Source organism: Poromitra crassiceps (assembly GCF_964638095.1).
Source record: "Poromitra crassiceps genome assembly, chromosome: 20".
In the NCBI taxonomy this organism is placed as follows: domain Eukaryota; kingdom Metazoa; phylum Chordata; class Actinopteri; order Beryciformes; family Melamphaidae; genus Poromitra; species Poromitra crassiceps.
The window spans coordinates 9,195,990-9,208,489 of record NC_139637.1 but is presented as its reverse complement, the minus strand read 5'-3'; the positions used below and the strand labels follow the sequence as shown (position 1 = coordinate 9,208,489).

General features: G+C 41.2%; 3 protein-coding genes across 3 annotated transcripts in view; 2 read left to right on the top strand and 1 right to left on the bottom strand.

Annotated features, from left to right (window-relative positions):
- Positions 1–2,373, top strand: part of LOC310794676 (C-type mannose receptor 2-like) — a 6,012-nt gene extending 3,639 nt beyond the window's left edge. The window contains exons 5-6 of the mRNA XM_083656676.1: positions 139–239; positions 1,499–2,373. Coding sequence (XP_083512802.1) covers positions 139–239; positions 1,499–1,645 — 248 coding nt within the window. The 3' untranslated portion in view covers positions 1,646–2,373. The remainder of the gene's footprint in view (positions 1–138; positions 240–1,498) is intronic.
- Positions 1–12,500, bottom strand: part of LOC310794674 (voltage-dependent L-type calcium channel subunit alpha-1D-like) — a gene marked incomplete at both ends in the record, with an annotated part of 130,160 nt that overhangs the window by 67,690 nt on the left and 49,970 nt on the right. The window contains one exon of the mRNA XM_083656674.1: positions 11,952–12,121. Coding sequence (XP_083512800.1) covers positions 11,952–12,121 — 170 coding nt within the window. The remainder of the gene's footprint in view (positions 1–11,951; positions 12,122–12,500) is intronic.
- On the top strand, positions 3,132–9,368 carry LOC310794442 (C-type mannose receptor 2-like; the record flags this gene model as incomplete). The annotated part of the gene is made up of 6 exons (XM_083656441.1): positions 3,132–3,357; positions 4,565–4,749; positions 5,279–5,504; positions 6,791–7,132; positions 8,048–8,148; positions 9,225–9,368. Exons 1-6 carry the CDS (start codon positions 3,321–3,323, stop codon positions 9,366–9,368), a joined length of 1,035 nt encoding a protein of 344 aa, XP_083512567.1. The 5' UTR covers positions 3,132–3,320.

Genomic DNA, 12,500 nt, shown 5'->3' with positions numbered 1-12,500 from the left:
GACATTCTAACTGTGAAGGTGAAACAAAAAACACTGAATGTAACTACCACATTCTTCCTTTTTGTTTTAAAAATGTTATTATTGTGCTCTGGCCAAAAATGAATGTTGTAATTGATACAAAATATGTGTTCTTCAAAGTGATGAAGAAAGTGGTGAGAGTGATGAGAGTGAAGCTGAAAGAAAAGGACTCCTCTCTGAACCTGAACGATCCTGCTGTGATGGAGGCCATCCTGAAGCAGGTACATCATGTTTGACCATCCAACCAGAATGCAAACACTACCACATGATGATATAGTTGTCTCTTTTATCAAGAGCAGAACAGCACTGAAAGTGCCAACAGTAGTGTCAATAAATATATCTGGATGCCACCATTTTTGTGACTAGACTTGTATTAAAGAACAGTCAAACAAATTAGGCCCATCGTAGCTCTCATAGAGCCTGGGATCCTGGCCATCTCTACCCCACTTTTCACCTTCTACATCAGGGGTGCCCAAATTATTTCCCATGAAGGGCCAAAACTCAATCTGGGTGGAGGGCCGAGGGCCGAGGGCCAAAAATAAACGTTGTGGAATTACATTAAAATGTATTGTGTTTTATAGAAAATTAACATTCTAAATTTAAAATAACATTTCAATATAATAATCTACTAACTATCTGTTTGGTAATTGTAATAATTTGCAATTGGTTATATATATTTAAAAAAACAGCTGCATTTGTGGGGAGCTTAAACATTTAATCAGTAAACACCCAGTTAAAAACAGTTGTATTTTCCACCTTTGTAATCAAGAGAGAAATTTGACTTCATTCACAACTTGAAAAATTCCTCAAGGTACTTTGAAATTCAGTTTCGTAGTGGCGACGTATATTGTACTCTTTCAAAACAGCCACTCTCTGTCTGCAAATGAGACAAACCGCTGTTGAATTTACTTTGGTAAAAAAATACTCGTCTTGCCACTCTGTCCTAAACTTTCTTTTGTCAATGTGCCACTGCCGTGATGATGATCTGTCCATCTTGCTGAGCTGGTGTAAAGCCAGTGACTGGGGAGGGATCAAATATCAGAGCTCACCCCCCAACCAGGTGATTCAGCCAGATAGAGTCGGGGAGAGAGAATACCAGCTGCACAAAATTAACATTAATCGTAGATAGAAGAGTCCCGACATCTCCATTCAGGCGCGGACTGCATAATCGGGCACGTCGGGCAACTGCCCAGTGGCCTGGCCTGCAAAAAAAAAAAAAATGTTTTGTCCCACCCCCAAATACGTGGCGGGCCAAAAAAAAAAGAGCGCGGGCCCGCGGGCCCCAAATTGGGCACCACTGATCTACATTCTACATTAGAACGTAACAAAGCATAATAGCAATGCCTGACTGCTGTCATATGAACAATGCACCTAGTTCTTATGTACAAGATGAAATTCCTTGACTGACTGAAGGCAGCAGGTGTCAAAGGTCAAAGGTTGAAGAAGTGATCAGGGGGATGAAGGTTTGTGTGTGTCTCAGTTCAAACAGAGGCTGGAGGACAACGGGCTGACTGAAGACGTCACCATCAGTTGGAAGCAGCAGTCTGATGGAAAGGTCTTCCACAGAGAAGAAGAGGAGGAGAAGAACAAGAATGAGAAAACCATGACGCCAAAACAGGACCTTTGAAATTGTGTAGAATTTTCTTTCTATGCTTCCAGTTATAAATCCCTTTGTTTGTTAAGACAGAAAGCTGTTGGATCTTGAACGTAACTGAAGAGCCACAACTGTTGTGAGTTGTTCATGTGCACAAATATTGATTTCAGCTTTCTGAGTTCATAAGAATATCTGTTCCTCTATATGATGTTGTTACGACTGTGTCGTTTATTATTATTGAATTATTAAGGTAATGTAAGAATTATGTTATAATTCTTCATTTGGTTGGCATAGCGGCGTTTCCGTGCTTTACTTCCGCGTTGGGGGGGTTATTATCTTGTCGGCGGTTGTGTCTTTGGCTCAGTGCTTCCCAGGTGCAGCTGGTTGGGGATTTGACTGGACTGAGTGGAGGCAGCCGGTGCTGATTGGAGCAGAGAGCTGTCTGTCTGCAGCAGCAGGTGCTGATTGGAGCAGAGAGCTGTCTGTCTGTCCACCTACAAGAGGTCCATCCATTCACCATGGCAGCAGAGTGTGTACTGACCTGGCTGGATCAGTACCCTCTCACCCGCGTCCTAAAGACCATTTACTGGTTTTCTTCACGCACAAACTTGAATTCAATGTTTTGTTACTTAATTCTTGTGTGTCTGTGGGCGAGGTGCTACTCAATGTGTACTGTAGGTAAGATTTGCATGGTCAGTCAGAGCACCCGTCCACCCGTTTACCACTTATCTTTTTATAGTTTACCAATAAAAATATGTTTTGGTCACTTTAAATGGGTTTCTGTGTGCCAGTTTATGCTCCACCTTACACCCTAGACTTCGGGGTGTAACAGATGTGTTCTCATATTAAAGCGGCTTCCAAAACAAGGTTTACTTTTTGAAGTTGAAGTTGGCCTCCTGCTGGTGCTCCTCCTCAAATACCTGTTGTTTCAATATCAATAATTGTCAATTATCAGCTATCAGCTGGCCCTGCTGCGTGCCCTCACCTGTGTGTGTGTGTGTGTGTGTGTGTGTGTGTGTGTGTGTGTGTGTGTGTGTGTGACAAAATGTTATTAGTGGCTGGGCCAATTCAGTAGGTCACAGGTTGGCTTGGTTCCAGCCTTAAAACTCGTTAGATAAGGATTTTTCTAAATGTCTACGAAGAAAATAAAATTGTGAACTTACTTCAGGGGCAATGACGTCACGAAAGAGTCACGTGACTTATTAGTCTAACCCAAGTAAATACTGTATCTATGAGACCCACATTTCATGACATGATATGATAGAGTATATTTATTCTAAAATGTTATTTCCAAGAGACAGTTGATATGCAAATGTTTCCCCCAGTAGCCTATTTTGAATAAAGTCAAATGAGAGTTATGTCCAACCGAATAGGCAATATTGCTAGCAGCTATATTACTGACTCACAGTTGGGAATCTGAAGTCACACAGAGAGAGAGACAGAGAGAGAGAGAGAGAGAGAGAGAGAGAGAGAGAGACACACACACACCGAAACAGAGAGAGAGAGAGAGAGTCAGAGAGAAAGAGAGAGAGAGAAAGAGAGAGAGACAGAGAGAGAGAGAGAGAGAGAGAGAGACACAGAGAAAGAGAGAGAGAGAGAGAGAGAGAGAGAGAGACACAGAGAGAGAGAGAGAGAGAGAGAGAGAGAGAGAGAGAGAGAGAGAGAGACACAGAGAAAGAGAGAGAGAGAGACAGAGACAGAGAACATAATGGAGGCGATACTGCTGAGCATCCTAGCTGTTACAGGTAAGTGTTGTATACAGTTTGATTTCAGTTAGAACTGTCTCACTACATAGACATCTATGTAGTAACAATGAACCTATATATCATATTGCATTTCTAAACTCTTGTGAGCACATTAGTATTTATGGTACACTTATACATTTTCATTAATTAATGCATATATTAATAGGTTGGAAAATGTAAACATGACGGTTGAATACTATGGATGGGCGAATATGCTGCTTATCTCATGATTTGATTCAATACGCAATTATTCAATAAAACCAGGTGGATACAATGTAATACATGAAGGTTCAATGACAACAAAGTTTGACTGTGCGGAATTGTGTTGAATTCTGAGCAACAAAAAAAAGGTTGGCTAGAATGTAAACATCAATTTTAAAATGTCATTACAAAATGCATAGAGTCATATCGTTTCAATGGAGCACTTGTGAAATTGTGGGAAAACATCTAATTTGTAATTACAACAGAATAATTTGTAGCTAATATCAAGATTTTTTTTTTCTGCCCCATGATATATATTTAATTTTGGCATATCGTCCCGTCCCTAGTGAATAAATATTCTAGCTTGATTTATTTGATTTCTGTAACATCCACTTTTGAATTAGTTTCAGCACCAAAGCTATTCTCACCAGTGTTGGGAGTAACTAGTTAACTACCTTTTTCAGTAACTAGTAATCTAACTAATTACTTTTTCAAATTCAGTAACTCAGTTACAGTTACTAAAATAGTAACTGGGCTAGTTACTAGTTACTTTAGGACATGAAAATAATGGACAACTTCATAGGATTACCCAGTTTCTGATCCTCAGACCTAGTCCGGGGAGAGAGCTGCAGCCAGAGCCCCAGAGGCTAAGGACCTTGATAGGCTATAAGCCTCCCCAATAAGTGAATGTTCAATGCCACACTGTGGCACAGCAACACTAACATAATGTGTGCATTAATAACAATCGAAGCGGACTTTTAAAAGTAACACAAAAGTTACTTTCCCTAGTAACTAATTACTTTGAAGTAACTGGTAACTTTAAAGTAATTAAATTACCTTTTGAGAGAAGTAACTAGTAACTGTAACTAATTACCAATTTTCAGTAACTTTCCCAACACTGATTCTCACACACACTTGAAGACACGGACATAAAATGCTCAAATATGAAACTATATGCAAACACGTTTAGCCCAGATCTGATGAATGTGCATGTCTGTCATGGCAGGGCTGTGTGCCGTCTCCTCGTCCAGGCAGTACCATTTCGTTTACGAGCCAAAGAACATGAGTGAAGCGCGGAGACACTGCAGGGAGAAGTACAAAGACCTGGCCACTATAGACAACATGGAGGATGTGAAGAGACTCAACGACATTGTGGATTTACAAAGACTGAACAGCTGGAACCCTTTAAATGTGATGTCTACAACTTTTCTCTTCCGTTTCGTCTTTCTAAAGCTGAAGCTACAACTTTAGACTCAATTCTGAAAATTGGGTCGCAACTTAATGACTAAGGGAAACCCCCCCCCCCCCCCCTTGCTGACTTTATTTTAACTTAGTATAACTATTTATTTATGTATAACTATACAACTTTAAAGCTGTGCTATGCAAGTAACTCTTTCAATTTTTGAAAGTATAAAGGACTTCATTACCCAGAAATCATGTAATGTGACGTCAATAAACTCCACACTTCTCTGCCCTAAATCTCTTCTTCTTGGAGACAATTAAGGCAGAGAAGGTGGGGGGAAACAATATATTTTTGCAGCATGTTCAACCGTCCTTGGTGAGTCCATGTACTCATTCGGTGCTGTTTAGGTGAACGTTTGATATATTGCTCTTCAGTTTGGATTTGTCTTGTGTCCAGAAGTGTAGATAGGAAAAGTGAGAATCTACAGGGAGAATGTGATGGGATGAAGGATTAAGATTATGCAAATATTGTTTTCAGCAAGTGTGGATTGGGCTGTATGATGACCTGAACAGCTGGAGATGGTCACTGGAAGACAGCAGTTTCTACAAAGAAGGGGAGGCTGAGTTCAGGAACTGGCAGGGGCGCACTTCTGAACCCAACAACTACGGCAGTGGAGAATGTTGCGTTGTCATGTATCCTAGCGGTGAATGGAACGATGAGAAATGTACAAACCTCCGACGGCCGATCTGCTTTGACATCGAAGGTGAGCTGCTTTTAAAACATAAACAATTTCCTCCATCTCAGTTCTCAGTTCTCCTCTCTCTCTCTTATTTATCTTTTGCACAGAAAAATATTGGGTCTTTTATTTTGAAACCTGAAATAAGTTTACTTGTTGTGGCTAGCTTCACAGAGTTTAACCCACAAAAAGAACAGGAGAAGAAGAAAACATGTAACTTCCATCATGCAAGAGGCTGTCATGGTAGGGGCCATCCATGTCTGCTCTCCAGCTCTGCAGTCAGATACTACTCAACCACAGAAACAGTTCAAGCCCATATAAGGTTAAATAAAGGTTAAATAAAAAATAAAAGAAATATATAAGAAATGTATAGGAATACTTTAGGAATATTATAGGATTACTATAGGAATAATAAATTAATACTGTAGGAATATTATAGGGATACCATCATCATCATCATCATCATCCTTCATTCATTCATAACTAAAAGGGAGCAAGTGGGCTCTGCGATTTTTGTCCCGGAAGTGATGTCACTCAACTGGAAGTGATGTCATCAGTGATGTCACTTGAGCAATTGTGCATTGTGACATCACTGTTGATGTCATAGGCATTGTGGCATCATCAGTGATGTCATCGATGAGAAATCTACAAAGCTCAAGTTTTCAAGTTTCAATACTTTATTGCCATTCAACATCGTTGATAGGAATTTGGTTTAGTGAGCTCCTATCGCTGATCTGCTTTGATGACGAAGGTGAGATACTTTTAAAACACAAAATTTCCTCCATCTCAATTCTCCTCTCTCACGCGCACGCATACAGTACACACATACACACACACACACACACACACACACACACACACACACACACACACACACACACACACACACATTTTACATGACTTACATTCAGATCAGCTATTTGTATCAGCTTATTTTCATACGCAAAAAGATTAGAAGAAGAAAACATGACTTCCGTCGCGCAGGGGCACTTCCGCCATGCGAGAGAGGCTGTTATGTTAGGGGCAGTTGAAGCCCATATACGAATTTTATTGGAATACTTTAGGAATATTATAGGTGTCGCGTGCGTATTGCATCTAGCTGCCCCCTAGTGGCACAGAGTCAGCGTTACAGTGTGACTAACGGCCAGAGGGCCAGAGGAACGAATGGCCGACCAAGACCATTCCATAGTCCCCCCCCTTTGGTGGGAGACAATGAAGATTTTTACCGTCATGGACCTGTAAGCCACTTTGACATAAGGTACCACTGGTATTATGTTACGGTAACACAGCAGTTTAATCAATTATATTTTCAGCACCAACTGAGAAATTTCTTCTCATCAACAAGCCCATGACATGGACTGAGGCCCAGAGCTACTGCAGGCAGAACCACACCGACCTGGCCAGCATCAGAAACCAGACAGAGAACCAGAAGATACATGAGCTGATGCCGCCTGCAGGACCTGTAGGAGCCTGGATCGGCCTGTCCAGAGACTCCTGGAAGTGGCTGGATGGAAGTGACTCCTCATTCAGGAACTGGAAAACAAATGAACCAAATAACGGGAGGGAGGAGGTCTGTGTGTCAGCACACTTCAGCTCAGGCAAATGGTCGGACTGGAACTGCGATCAGATAAGACCTTTCATCTGCTACAGTAACTGTGAGTCAGTTGGTGTTAGAATGCATGATTTGGGTTTAGGTTTATTTGGAGATATGATAAATGCAAAGGTAGAAGATAAGACATTCTAAAGCTTAATTTATACTAACTGCGAAGTGTCCGGTTTTCGCGGAGCGGAGGCTCTGTGCGGCGAGCGCGGCGCTCCGCACAAGCTCTGCGGAGGGACTGCACGGAGCTCCGCGCTCCTCTCAAAAAATGTAACTCCGCGGAGCACGCCGCGAGCTCGTGCGGTCAATTCCGAGGCTATGATTGGCTAATGTTTGCTATGGTTTGTATAGGGAAGAAGCCTCCACAAACTGACCAAGTGACCGGCGAAATCAGTGCAAAATGAACGGGTTTGAGCATCGCCACATGAGTGAGGGAGCAACATGATCCTTTTCTCACAGTCATGAGGGAGCCCATTTTAGAGTGAATAGCCTACAATTTACTACGTCAATAAAAACGATTTGAGATCGAAAAAATGTAATGCAAAGCACAAAAACAAGAAGACAACAAACTTACTTGCTAAAAACAAACTGAAAATAGCCTACAATTGCACTAGGATTGATTATTCGCCGATATAAATCAGGATCACACACGGAAGAACTGATGTGACATTTGCATTCGTGCTAAAAACACAACGGGAGCCTGGAGGGGGATTCTCCGCTCTCTGCAGACGCTGCACTCCTACCGTATTTACCATAAAAGGATGTTCCTCTGCGGAGAGAACGGTCTTGCCGTGAACACCGCGGACACCGGACACTCCGCAGTCAGTATAAATTTGCTTTAACTGTGAAGGTGAAACAAAAAACACTGAATGTAACGACCACATTCTTCCTTTTTGTTTTAAAAATGTTATTATTGTGCTCTGGCCAAAAATGAATGTTGTAATTGATACAAAATATTTGTTCTTCAAAGTGATGAAGAAAGTGGTGAGAGTGATGAGAGTGAAGCTGAAAGAAAAGGACTCCTCTCTGAACCTGAACGATCCTGCTGTGATGGAGGCCATCCTGAAGCAGGTACATCATGTTTGACCATCCAACCAGAATGCAAACACTACCACATGATGATATAGTTGTCTCTTTGATCAAGAGCAGAACAGCACTGAAAGTGCCAACAGTATATATATATATATATATATATATATATATATATATATATATGGTGACTAGACTCGTATTAAAGAACAGTCAAACAAATTAGGCCCATTTTACTACCTAGTCCTGGGAGCAGGCGCGGACTGCATAATCGGGCACGTCGGGCAAATGCCCGGTGGCCTGGCCTGGCCTGCAAAAAAAAAAAAAAAAAAAAAAAAAAATTTTGATGCCCCCCATCAGGCCACTCACTGAACAGCAGGCCAGGCGCCGCCTACTGGTTTACTAGTGGTTTTATTACTTTATTCAGGGTTAAAGTGGGTGCATCTCATTGTAAAATTGGACTCGGCCCAAATTAGGCTTCAAACGGCCCAAATTGGGCTTCAAACGGCCCAAATCTGGCTTCAAACGGCCCAAATTGGGCTTCAAACAGCCCAAATCTGGCTTCAAACGGCCCAAATCTGGCTTCAAACGGCCCAAATTGGGCTTCAAACGGCCCAAATTTTTCGCCGCCGCCCTTCGGACGCCGGCACGCACGTCGGCCCATATCGGCCTGGCCTGCTTGGTATCTAATGCCCGGCCTGAATTAGAATCCCAGTCCACCCCTGCCTGGGAGTAAAGCTCTGGTGGAGCTGGAACAGTTATAGTAATGGGTCTATGAGGCCATTTACACCTGGCGCTAACATGCGTTTTCTGTGATCAGATTGCAATCTGATCACAGAAAACGCATGTTAACGCCAGGTGTAAATGGCCTCTTTGACTATGCTTTACTGTAGCTCTCATAGAGCCTGGGATCCTGGCCATTTCTACCCCACTTTTCACCATCTACATTCTACATTAGAACGTAACAAAGCATAATAGCAATGCCTGACTGCTGTCATATGAACAATGCACCTAGTTCTTATGTACAAGATGAAATTCCTTGACTGACTGAAGGCAGCAGGTGTCAAAGGTCAAAGGTTGAAGAAGTGATCAGGGGGATGAAGGTTTGTGTGTCTCAGTTCAAACAGAAGCTGGAGGACAACGGGCTGACTGAAGACGTCACCATCAGTTGGAAGCAGCAGTCTGATGGAAAGGTCTTCCACAGAGAAGAGGAGGAGAAGAACAAGAATGAGAAAACCATGACGCCAAAACAGGACCTTTGAAATTGTGTAGAATCTTCTTTCTCTGCTTCCAGTTATAAATCCCTTTGTTTGTTAAGACAGAAAGCTGTTGTATCTTGAACGTAACTGAAGAGCCACAACTGTTGTGAGTTGTTCATGTGCACAAATATTGATTTCAGCTTTCTGAGTTCATAAGAATATCTGTTACTCTATATATGATGTGTTCTCATATTAAAGCAGCTTCCAAAACGAGGTTTACTTTTTGAAGTTGAAGTTGGCCTCCTGCTGGGGCTCCTCCTCAAATACCTGTTGTTTCAATATCAATAATTGTCAATAAGCTATCAGCTGTTCCTGCATTTCATCTCCATTGTTATGAATCTGAAGGTTTCTGAGTCTCAATCAATGCTGGTTTCCAGTGACATGATCAAATATTCTGAGCAGCCTCCTCACATACAGTAGCAGCCAATCACAAATGTCCGTTTGAATTGGGTTCAGTCAGTGGCAGTTAACATCTCGCAAAACCACAGGAGATGGAAAAGGTGCCTGTTCCCACAGCAACAACAAGCCTCCTCAATATCAGAGCCAGCAGAGATCTCTCTCTCTCTCTCTCACACACACACACACACACACACACACACACACACACACACACACACACACACAGTCTCTCTCTGTCTCCCACACACACACACACACACACACACACACACACACACACACACATACTGTACAGAAGCAAAGGTACTAATACACGCACAGTGTGTCACACACACACACACACACACACACACACACACACACACACACACACACACACACACACGCAAGTACACACATTCACACAACCAAACATGCATGTTTACCGCGTGTTGTCATGGTGACCGACACACAAGCCCTACACCATAAAAAAAAGACAACATGTTGAAATGTCTTTGGGCAGTTTTCTGAATGTGGTTTTTGGAGATGAAGCCATTGTACTAGAAGTCACACCTTCCACATGTTATATACTGTATATATATATATATATATATATATATATATATATATATATATATATATATATATATATATATATATATATATAGCCATTGTACTAGAAGTCTTGACATCGCAGCAGCACAGCCGCTACATGTGAGAGAGGAACTGTTTAGAAATCTTGCAGTAGTTCATTGTAGAAACAGCACTTCATTGTATTCAGCTCCTTCTGAGAATGCTGTTTAGAAGCACACTGGTGACAGCATGGCTGAGTATATACAGCTATATATATATATATATATATATATATATATATATATATATATATATATATATATATATACGCTTGTATTTTTTTTGCATGTACCCGTGGGCCACGAATGTTTGTTGGACCGCCGGCTAGGGCTGGGTGATATGGCTGAAATCCATTTCACGATAATCACATATATCGATATCAATATAGATCCCAATATGGCTTCTATGTGCAAAACAACAGTTAAAATAAGACTGATGTTCACTGCATTGAACTGCACGATAATGTTAATTGTGATTCAAACAAAACTGGCATTTTCAAATAATATTCCTAAGTTAAAATGTAGCGCAAAAAGAAAAATCGTAGAAATGTATGCAATCAAATTGTGCATCACAATCCTCTCATATATCATCACCATATGATTCTATTAAATATGATAATGGTATGTGTGCAACATTTTGAATCACTTGAAATGGTTTCTCCCGCTAAGCCTCAACCCGCACTGATTATTACTGCACCTACCAACTCATAATCCTACTGCAACAGCCATCGGATTCATTCAGCAACTTAGGCGTGTGCGTGTGCGTGTGCGTGTGCGTGTGTGTGCGTGTGCGTGTGCATGTGCGTGTGTGTGTGTGTGTGTGTGTGTGTGGGATTGTATGGTCTATCTATGCAAATATGATTCATACAGCCGTTACAATTTGACACACAGGGGTTTTGAAAGATTTTTTTTTTTTTATGGATCTGAATGTGCAGAATGTGGAGCTTATGTGATGGACAGCTCACATCAAATCAAATCAAATGCATCAGGAAGTAGAAGGTGTCTTCATTGTCCCATCCTGAAGCTTGCATGACACATAGCTATCATCTAGACAGTACTGTGTGCAGCCGACCATAGCCAGCAGATCAGTCTGTTACTGTCTGTACTGAATATGAAATGATGTTGTCTTGACTGCAATATGTGTTAGCATGTCAATTCATACATGTTAGTTGTCAATATATCTGATTATATGATTATATGATTATAATACCAGGCATATTGTAATTTCAACTTCACGTTCCATATATTGCCACAGAACCAAGGCGATTGTACATATAAAAAATATTATAAAACTATAAAAATATTATAAAAATATATTTTTTTTATTATAAAAAATATATAAAAAAAATAATAAAAAAAATATATAAAAATATATAAGAAATATTATAAAAATATATTTTTTTTATTATAAAAATAAAAATAATAAAAATATCTAAAATTCAGCATAGCAGAGAGCTACTAAAACACAATGGAAAGACAACGGAAAGGTAAGTAACCTGCCTGCCTCATCTCCCTATAAGAGACAGAGAGACGTGATCATTGGAGGGACAGAAAGGATGAAGGTGGAGTAACTCACGGTTGCGCTTGCCCTCCTCGTCTCCCTCCTGGTCGTTGTCGGGGTCGATGTCCTCGGCCTGGGTGATCCAGTCCAGGTAGCCCTTCAGGTCCTCCTCCAGCTGCTGCTTCTCACGCAGCTTCTGGAAGTCCCCTCGCGCCTTGGCCTTCTCTCGCTCTTTGGAGAACTCTCTGGAAGGGCAGAGCGCAATGAACGGGACGGATTTGCGTTAGACAGTAATATAGGTAAGGGAGGGAACAGGTTCCTTTATTTTTCCTGAAGCCTATACTCTGTGGCTGACAATCATATAGGACTTATATTTGAGATTGAACACATATTCTACCACTTGTGACAAGTACACTTGTGTATCAGTACACACTAGGGGTGTCACGATACACTCAGTTCACGATACACTCAGTTCACGATGCGATACGATACACGATATTGGGTTCACGATAACGATACGATGTATTTTAACAATATTTTTTTGTGATCGATTTGTAAGTTGAGGGGGCATCCTCCACGCTAATTTGAGTCATTTCACCATTTTCATCCTCCGTGTCTGTAACG